The 9,629-nt window shown below is 37.5% G+C and overlaps 1 protein-coding gene across 2 annotated transcripts in view; it reads left to right on the forward strand.

Annotated features, from left to right (window-relative positions):
* Window positions 1-9,080, forward strand: part of EDAR (ectodysplasin A receptor) — a 79,725-nt gene extending 70,645 nt beyond the window's left edge. The window contains exons 7-12 of one of the 2 annotated variants that reach the window (XM_071574780.1): window positions 744-872; window positions 961-1,035; window positions 1,340-1,412; window positions 2,125-2,284; window positions 5,212-5,272; window positions 6,515-9,080. In XM_071574780.1, the coding sequence (XP_071430881.1) occupies window positions 744-872; window positions 961-1,035; window positions 1,340-1,412; window positions 2,125-2,284; window positions 5,212-5,272; window positions 6,515-6,834 (818 nt within the window). In that variant the 3' untranslated portion in view covers window positions 6,835-9,080. The remainder of the gene's footprint in view (window positions 1-743; window positions 873-960; window positions 1,036-1,339; window positions 1,413-2,124; window positions 2,285-5,211; window positions 5,273-6,514) is intronic. The other variant, XM_071574865.1, reaches the window with a different exon arrangement.
* The last annotated feature ends 549 nt before the right edge of the window (window positions 9,081-9,629 follow it).

Here is a 9,629-nt window from a genome sequence, read left to right on the forward strand (position 1 = left end):
TGTTAGGTTTTTTAAAATATGTGAACACATCAAGAAAGATGTAGTTACTGAGATACTGACAATACTAATCTGAAAACACACTTGTGAGGATCGTGTTTTCAGAAAACTTAAAGTTTTTATGTATTTTAGCATATGCAATTTTCTGCATCTTTTTTGTGGCTTTTCAATACTAGTCTTTTGCATCCAAGTTCTATTTCTGAATACTTTTTCACATAGCTTATTTTAAATTCACCTTCTAGCCATGCTGCATTTTAAGTTAGAAAAACATCAGTAATTCTACATGTGCATTGTGTTCTCCTTTTAAGTGCAGAGCTTTTGAGGCAGGTACAGTTATCAACAGTCATTTTAGCTCTTATTCCCTTTGTATATTTGCCTTTTATTTTTGTCTTTTCAGTGCTGATTCCCAGAGCACAGTGTTAGAAAGTTTCTAGTCTTGCCTAAGTATAGTTTCCATGTTATTATCAGATAATAAAATTCCCTACACTTTGTGTCTGATAGATCATGCCATCAAATATTTTTAATGAATACTGCTAATTGGCTAGTGCATAAATATAAAAATATTGAAGAACTGTTAGTTTGCCTTTGAGATGCAACTCTAAGTTTTTCAATGCTTAATAAGTAACCAAGACTCAGATCAACTAAATGAGTGTGCAAAATATGTGTAGAGCAGGCTGCAAACTCTTAACTATTCTCTGATCCTAAGAGTTGCTCCCTTATGAAAACATTCTTTTCATTTATTCCAGCAGATCTTTCAGGACAAGGACATCTGGCTACAGCTCTTATAATAGCCATGTCTACCATCTTCATAATGGCTATTGCCATTGTCCTCATCATCATGTTTTACATTGTGAAAACCAAACCTTCTGCTCAAGGTAATTGTTCAGCAGATGAAATTTTAGCTGCAAATTCTATTTTTTGATAGCTTCTTATAATAATTAGTGTTTTACTTTTATATTCTAGCTTGTTGCAAGAGCCACTCAGTAAAAAATGTTGAAGCTCAAGCTAACACACAAGAAGAGAAGAAAGAAGTGCAAGGTATAGATTTTTTCAGTTTTGCTTGTTCTATCTAAGACAACATTGGGGTTAAATACTCTTAATACATTTCTCTTAATTACAATTTCTCATTTGAATTATATAGAACCCACATCAGTTTACTAAATAATTGTCTATAATAGTTTTTTTTTTGTACTACCAGAATGCCACTTAATCCTCTGATAATTAAAAAGGTAGCAGAGAAATTTATGTTTGCAGAAGGTTGCCAGCAGAACTAGCTTCTGACACAAAACGCTGGTTTGGAAACTCATTGCCAATTTAAATTTCTCTAATTGTTGATCTACAGATAACGTTGTGATATTTTCTGAGAAAGAAGAGTTTGAAAAACTTACAGCAACTCCAGCTAAGGCTGTCAAAAGGTGGGTAAAAGATGAACATACTGCCAGTTTAACTGAAGTGTGGGAGGAACATGGTCACCATTGATGCAGGCACAGTGGAACACATGAAGAACAAATTGGATGGGTATGTTTCTGCAGCAGGGAAACAACTACATGCCTTAGCAGGCTTTTCCCCCTCCATTTTGTGACACAATGGCAGACATCACAAAGAGAAACCGGTGTCCTTTCCACCCCCTCTGTGACCAACTCATCAGCTCTTGGGGATCCATCTCAGCCTTTGAGAGGTTAATTTCTGGGATCGGAGTGGAGCTCTCAGTCACAGTCACATGGCCTTAGTAAGGTTCCCCTTCCCATCTAGGTAGGAAAAGTAAAAATAGCTGCTATAGGCCTTACCTGTGCCATCAACTGGATGGCACACTGTGGTAGTTATTCTCATCTTGTCTCTGTCTGGCAGCCCAATCTGCCCAGGTAACGCGATTAAGGTGGACTAAACATTGTCCTCCGTGTGAAAACCCTCTGTAAAAGGATTATCACATGCTGCTGTGTAACTTGATGGCCACTCTGTATACACCCTGGGCTGCAAATGCTGATCCTGTCACAGGATTTCAGAGGAAAGGCATTTTAAAAAATGGAAGAGGCTTTTATTCAATTGACTATCAGATAGCAAGTAGGAGATGACTGTAGTCAGCCCAGGAGAGGCTTCACTAAGATAACCATATCCTTCATTTTACAGTGAAAATGATGCATCTTCTGAGAATGAACGACTTTTAAGCCGTAGTATGGATAGTGATGAAGAAGCTGCAGTTGACAAGCAAGGGAGCCCAGAGAGATGCTTATTATCTTTAGTGCATTTGGCCAGAGATAAATCTCCTACAAGCAATAAATCAACTGGGGTAAGGTTCTTTTGAGATTTTAAAATTGAGAGCATTCTTCTTCTTTTTTTTTTTAAAGGAAAAAACATACAAATTATTACCCCCTCCCTAAAATGCATTGTAGTGTAGACCAGAGTCATTTACAAGAGCTTCTCCAGACAAATTTTTTTATAGACTCACCTTTGCATAGTGACATATATGTACATGTATAATGTTCAGGGATGAAAACCAAATTTCCAACAAGAGTAATAACTTCACTTTTTTCAGTATTGTATTTTATAATCTAACGAAAGAAAAACCAAATAACAGCAACATCCTGTTACAGCTAATGCTGACATAACTATCCCAAATGCGACATTTACTGTGAAAGATCCCAGCCAACAAATTAATGTAGCAGCATGGTTGGATTCAGCTGACAGTGTAGCATCTGAGTACCTTGACCCAGATGCATCGGCATTTCCACAGCACAGACTTCTCAATAATATCCGGTGGTGTGCTCGGTTTTCATGTGTAATTTTGAAAAACACACACATGCTTTGAAGGTCATTCCTGTGCTCTGAAGGACACTGTAATGCACTGTTTGTTTTGCTGTGGAAGACCTTTGCTTCTTCCTGCTTAGTGTGTACTGCTCAGGGCTTTTTATCTCACTCTGAGTATTTTAAGGCATAGTTAAGGGTACACCTCACCCACGCAACTGTTTAGTTTGTGTTAACATGAAACTGTCCTTTAAAAGAAAGTGTCTGCTCCAATATTTTTTTAGTACTTCAAATTAATCTAAAAATGGCAGTAGGTAGGACAAAATCACATAATTAATATCAAACATCAAATATAGTTTAAGAATAAAAAGGTTTGCAAATGCATCTTTTCATGTTTGTATGTTTTAAATGGTGCAGCTCAAACTTTCTAAAACAGCTCACTTTTCAGCTGAGACCAGAGATATGAAGTCTCAGCACAAGTGAAATCGTTTTGTAGTTGTAAACCATTATGATAATCTGAAAATAACTTCCTATTCTAATGCTCACATTTTAAAATTCAGGTTTCTGAGGTCTCTCTAAATATCCAACTTTATGATGCTTCTGTAAGCACCATCTTGAAATAGGGTAATACACCTTGGGTAGGCACAAAATCAAAACATTTAATAAGAGGCAGCTTATCTTTTAAAGACTAAATATAATAGATACATTTTCCAGAGTCTTTTAGATAGACGGGTCATAAACACACCTGAAGCACGAACTATTTCTTCCAGACCTTCTGTTCTGACACACTTCTCACAGGCTGAAGACTGCTGACAATGCTGAAGACAGACTTTTCAATGAAAGTGCAGATTGCCTTAAGATCCTGCACTCTATACCTAAGATGTTACAATCAAGCCACTTGCCAGAAGTTAGAAAAGCAGTAATTTGCTTCAGGCTGGAGATTAAATAATGTGACCAGCACAGGAAAGAGTATTCAGCAGCTGTTGGACAAGGATAGAGAAAGTTAGTCTTGCTGTTAACCAAGTCTGCTTCTTCCTAGTTAAAACAAAATCCATTTGCAATGAGCTGCCACACAGAGGATCATTAGGCTAAACATGACCTTTTTGCTTTCAGCATAAGGTTTACAAATCCTTCATCTTCTGGCTCTGGTAAAAAGAGCATCCTGTAAAATTCTTCATGGGCATGGAATTATTTAATCCCCCTTTTTGCCCTAAAACTGAGGGGAGAATGAAAGGATAATGAATGAAATAAGGAGAATGAAAGTAAGTTTCCTTAGGAGGAGTTTTAATAAATCCCATTAAAAGAAAATTTCCTGTTTACAAGGTTCCAAAACAGCTCATCCAAGCCTACAATAGCAACATGATTGATTAAGCACATGTAAATTACACCAAGAATATGTGAACAATCAGTGTCTGCATTGCATTGCCCTGTAGTACAAGACAGGCTTTGGGTGGAGCAGCCACTTTGTGGTCTCCAGCTGCAAGTCTGTTAATCCAAGTCATTGATGTGCCTTGCCCTTTACAGCCCAAATAAAATGTGGGAAATCTTTCCACAAAACAAGATAAGAAAAGCAGAGTGTTTTTTTCTAGCCTGGTTTGCAGTGAAAAGTGACAAGTTTGTGGAAATGATGCTAGAGTCCTATCAAAAAGACAGCTTTTCAGAAATCTCAGACCTAATGAGAGCTGGCATAGGGAAGAAAATTCCAGTCCCTGAGAACTCATGACATTTTGACATTTGTTTTCACTCACATTGAATCCAAAGCCAAACCTTGAGAATACTTTTGCTAAATGAAACTATATAAAAATGTCCATTTTTAGCTTGAAAAATGTCAGGTTTTCATTCTGAGTTTTTTTCTTGTCAAAAATGACTAAAGCACCCCGGACGTCAGATTTTTCCTTTTCAAGGCTTCACTAAACTGTTTTTCTTTAAATCCGTCTGCAAAATGTTTCAGATTTATCCAGGCAATATATCATCAAAGAATATACAGTTAATTAGTAAGGCACTAAGTAGTTCTATGTCAAATGACAGAAAGGAAGATCCCTTCCTCTACAGTCCTCTTAGATCACTGGAAGAAGGCAATTTAACTCCCTATAGCTAGTCCTGACCTGATTTACCTGGACATTAATTGTCTGCATGCATGATACTGGGTTGTCCTCATTCTCAGGAGTTTGATATGGTCTGAAAGCAAAATAAAATATACAAACGCTTGGAGCAGAAAATTAATTGCTCTCAAAAAAAAAGACTAGAAGTTGGAAAGAAAGATCTTTAGCAGTGGCAAGTAAAATCAGAAATAACTTTACGCTTCACGGAATAATTGCTATGTCATTTTCTTTGAGTTTTCAAAAGCGACCCTTGAGGACACTGTGTGATAACCCCTAGCATGAAATGAAGATGTCCCACAGATTTTCCACTGCTGCTAGTTGTTTGCTCTTGTGACTGAAAATCTAATTAAATAAAACTCTTCTCCTTTAGATTCAAAGTCGAAGGAAAAAGATACTTGACGTGTATGCTAATGTATGTGACGTTGCAGAAGGTGAGTGTACAAAACGCACATATATATAAACAGCATGAAATTAGATCGCAAGTGTATGCTATAAAGTAAGAAAGGCCTCTGCCTTTTGATGGAAATAGTTCCAATCCAGAAAACACACTCTGCAGGCAGGTTAGTACTCACTTGCTGTCTAGACTGGGCTTGGGCTAGAGCATGTCATGACTTCTCTCCAGTCATGTGCATGGGCTTTCTTCCTATGGAGAGCAGGAAGGATTGTGTTGTGCTTGCTGGGAGACACACACAGACCAAGTTGTGAAGAAACACTCTTGCATTCCCCAGCTAGAGAAAAACTGTTTGATTTACTTCTTTAGTTCTTTGAATAACAGATAGAAAATAGTTCCATACATGTAAGTGTGATATGGGGAGGGACAGGATTGAGGGTAAGACACAAATCTCAACCTACTCTGCTTCTCTAAATGGTGTCCCACCTCTCACAGAAGGAAGTGGAATTTCCCACCACACATATTTAGTGTGCACATATATGAGTATTCTGTGGTTCACTGAGCTCTGTCTCCCACCAAATTACTGCTGTTCAGTAAGAAGCAGGAAAAATAAAGAAGCAAAAAGCTGGTTTGGGAAAAATGTTGTAGCTGATTCTTTCTTCTATTCTCTGACCATGAATACACATAATACATGTCCAGGAAAAAACAGCTTTCCCCCACAGGATGCATGTTAAGTCCTCTCTAGAGATTCAGTGACAGTAATGACAGTTGAGTACTTGCAGGGACTTTCATGCTTGCATCTGGCATCATTGCTTCACCTCACTTCTCGCTTTCCCACACGGGCAATTTTCAATTACAGACGTGTTTCGGCAGCTGCTGGTGACAGTCTCCGGGAAGGGTCAAAGCTGTCTCTCCAGCTCAAACACTGTGCCTGATGTGCAGAGGTGTATTAATGGGGCTGCTCACTAGGGATACAGTTACAATATACTTTTTCTAACAGCTAGTAAATTGTTGAAGGGAGGGGCAGAGCCATGGGAATTCATACAGCCCATCTAATACTCTTTTCCCAGGCAACTTTTTACCCTAATTATTGTACCCCACTGTCACTAGGAAGAATTAATTTGATAATATATAGCAACAACTTTGGAGCTAGACTTATCTATCATGGACTATCACTTAAAGATTTTCGCTGTATTCATTGCTAACAGTATAATCTGTAGTACTTTTATAAATGTCAACACTCATGCCCAGACCACCTGACAATACATACCTCCCGTTACAGGTCTGAGCCCTACAGAGCTGCCATTTGATTGCCTGGAGAAGACAAGCCGAATGCTCAGCTCGACCTACAACACAGAAAAAGCCATAGTGAAAACGTGGCGCCACCTTGCCGAGAGCTTTGGACTGAAAAGAGATGAGATAGGTGGCATGACAGATGGCATGCAGCTGTTTGACCGCATCAGCACAGCAGGTTACAGCATCCCAGAACTGCTAACCAAACTGGTACAAATCGAGCGATTGGATGCTGTTGAATCCTTGTGTGCAGATATCCTGGAGTGGGCACAAGCAATGCCAGCTCCTGAACCAGCAGGGACATCCTGACATGCCTGCCTGGGACCTGCACTTGCACAGCACCCCAAAGAAGCATGATGCCAGCAAGCATTGTGTCAAAGACTATGAACAAAAGACCATTGATGTTTCTTCTACATAATTGCTCCTGATAGCCAATGGGAAGCTCTTCTCTTTGACTTCTAAAAAAAGTGAAGTTACTCATCTAGAAAAATAAGAGCAGAAATCTCCCAAGAAGCTTAGAATGAAACATGCCAATAAACAACATTATCATATTAAACAGTTACTGATAATAAGTGGACACACAAACATCCATTTTGCAGTCTGTATACAAATATAAGGGCAAATAACCCTCATGATACCCTTCCTGCCTGGCCTTCAAGAAAGGCATTGAATAGCTCCCTGAAAATTTTCTGTCTATTAGGGATTCATTCCACAGTTTCATGGTTTAATAGTTACAGTCAGAAGCAGTACCACAGCTACAGTATCAGTTAATACACATGAGGCACAAACATTTCTATCTGCTCCAGCCAATTTAATTTTCTACACTTATTCTGGGTTTGTTGAATCTAGAAGTATGTGCATAGGTGTATATACAGTCCTCTGATTTATTAACTATACTGTATGAAAAAAGAGTCACCATAACTTACAGATTGAAGTGCTTCAAAACAATGTACATAATGCACGTTAATGCACTCTTGGTCCATATTGACATTTCAGAAATTATAAATTTAAACTGCTGACTTGCTGAGGACAAGCTGATTAGGCAAGTGAACAGTAAAATTTGTCAGTCACTCCTTGGAAGTTAAGAACATGTTCTCCTCTTCTTTGCTGTTAAAACAAAACAAAAAACAAAAAACAAACAAAAAACAACGAAAACACTCAAACAAAGAAAAAACCCCACACCTTGTCCACTACCAAGAAAAATGGGGTTTTCAAGTAGTGACATTTACATATCAAATTATATTCCAAGCAGGGGAATTTCAGACAACAGTGATACATGTGTGACATTAATGGCAAAAAGAGCAGATTTCTCTAGAGACACTTGGAGTGCAGAGGGAAAAAATGTCTTTTAAGTGCTGTACTCTTGTAAGCCTAGACCATAAGCACAGAATCCACATGTGAAAACAAACTCATCTGGAAGGTAAAGCATTCTTGTGAGCTTGTGTATAAAAGTTATTTTTTCCCTTTTCCCTCTGATTTTCATTGGGAAAAATTATATAAAACTCATTCAAATCACAGGTCAGTATGTTACCAGACCTATTTGCCTAATTTACAGCTAAAATAATGATGGCAGATTTTACAAAGCGCAACCACTAAATTAAAAGACGTGTCAATTACAAAGCAATACTTAAATTCCAAAATGAATGACTGAACAAAAGGCTATTAAAAATATTAACTATTACCCTCAATTTAACAACCAGTGTTCCATCGCTTAGTAACTAGATCTTATCTATTATAGCACCATAATTGTGCAGAACATTGAGTATCACCCTGTAACATCTATATTTAGTATATTTTCAGCACTTGATTTGTATAGCAGAGGAAGTACATACAGCAACATAAAACCTATCCCTGTCATTGTTCTTTGCCCCTTAGTTTCACATCACAAAACCCTCATTAATTTGCATATGCCAAATTTAATGAGAATTTTGACTCTTAACAAAGCAGCAAGCTGCGTTTATTTGAACATTTAACTACCTGACTGATATTGAATTTAGGGATGAAGTTCTTGCTGTCTTGAAGTTAATGCCAAATTCATACAAAATTCAATAGGCTTCAATAAGTTTTGTATATCTGCTGACATCTCAGCAATCTTCAACAAGATTTTCAAGACCCTGAATTTGCAGTTTTTACTGCTGCTACAAGCATTTTAAAAAGGCAAAGAAAAAAAATAGTGTGAAGATTCTATTTTTCTTGTGTCAGTGTGTAACTACAGTGTTATTCAGTGGACTGCCTCCTAAATACGTCATTTAATACTACACATCATTTGTTTGTTAAAAAGAAGACAAAGAAGATACAGGAATCCTTTTTTTCATGTTTATTGGGCCATGAAAAGGTAGGGTCTTGAAATCAATGGTGCCAATGTGAATACAGACTATTTAACATTATTTTATTTAGTATACAGTATTTTTATTGTTACACAAAAGATGTACAGGAATTAAAAAAGATCCTGTAGATTTGCCAAAGCTTACTTTCTAATAACTTTTTTAATGCTGTATATATAACTTATTATATTGTAAAGTATGAACATAAAATATGCTAATAAAAGGAAAATGTGAAACACAGTTGTATTAGCCATATGATTAAATAGCATATTGCCTTATAAATCTGTAATTAAATGATTTAGCCAAGGGGTAGCAGGTACTTTCCTGTGGTATGGGAGTGTCTTGGTACATGGAGGAATCTTTGCATTCCTGTAGGATACTGCTTCTCTGTATCACACTTAGGAAAATTTTGAGGCAGCAACCATTCTGTCAGGAGAGCTTGGGTTCAGTATTTCGCCTTGTAGGTACTGTGAAACTGTCAAACCCCTTTCAATTCATCAGAGAAACTGAGGTTTTTTCTGTGTACTGAGAACTGGTACTGTGATACTGGTGAATAATCTCACAGTAAAAATACGCTCTTCCTAACGTCTTCATTCTGCATTTCTAAATTAGCAGTACTACGCCTTAAGTGGAAACTTTCACTGCATGACAGGACAATTAGGTTCATGTAGTCTTAGGGTGCACAGGTGAGACTACCAGGAGACTGACAGCTTCTGGAGAAAAATAGAGCACCAAGTTGGATTGTCCCCAGACTGAAGATAGTACCTTGTAAGACCTTCC

The sequence above is a fragment of the Pithys albifrons genome, chromosome 1, assembly GCF_047495875.1.
Source record: "Pithys albifrons albifrons isolate INPA30051 chromosome 1, PitAlb_v1, whole genome shotgun sequence".
Taxonomy (NCBI): Eukaryota; Metazoa; Chordata; class Aves; order Passeriformes; family Thamnophilidae; genus Pithys; species Pithys albifrons.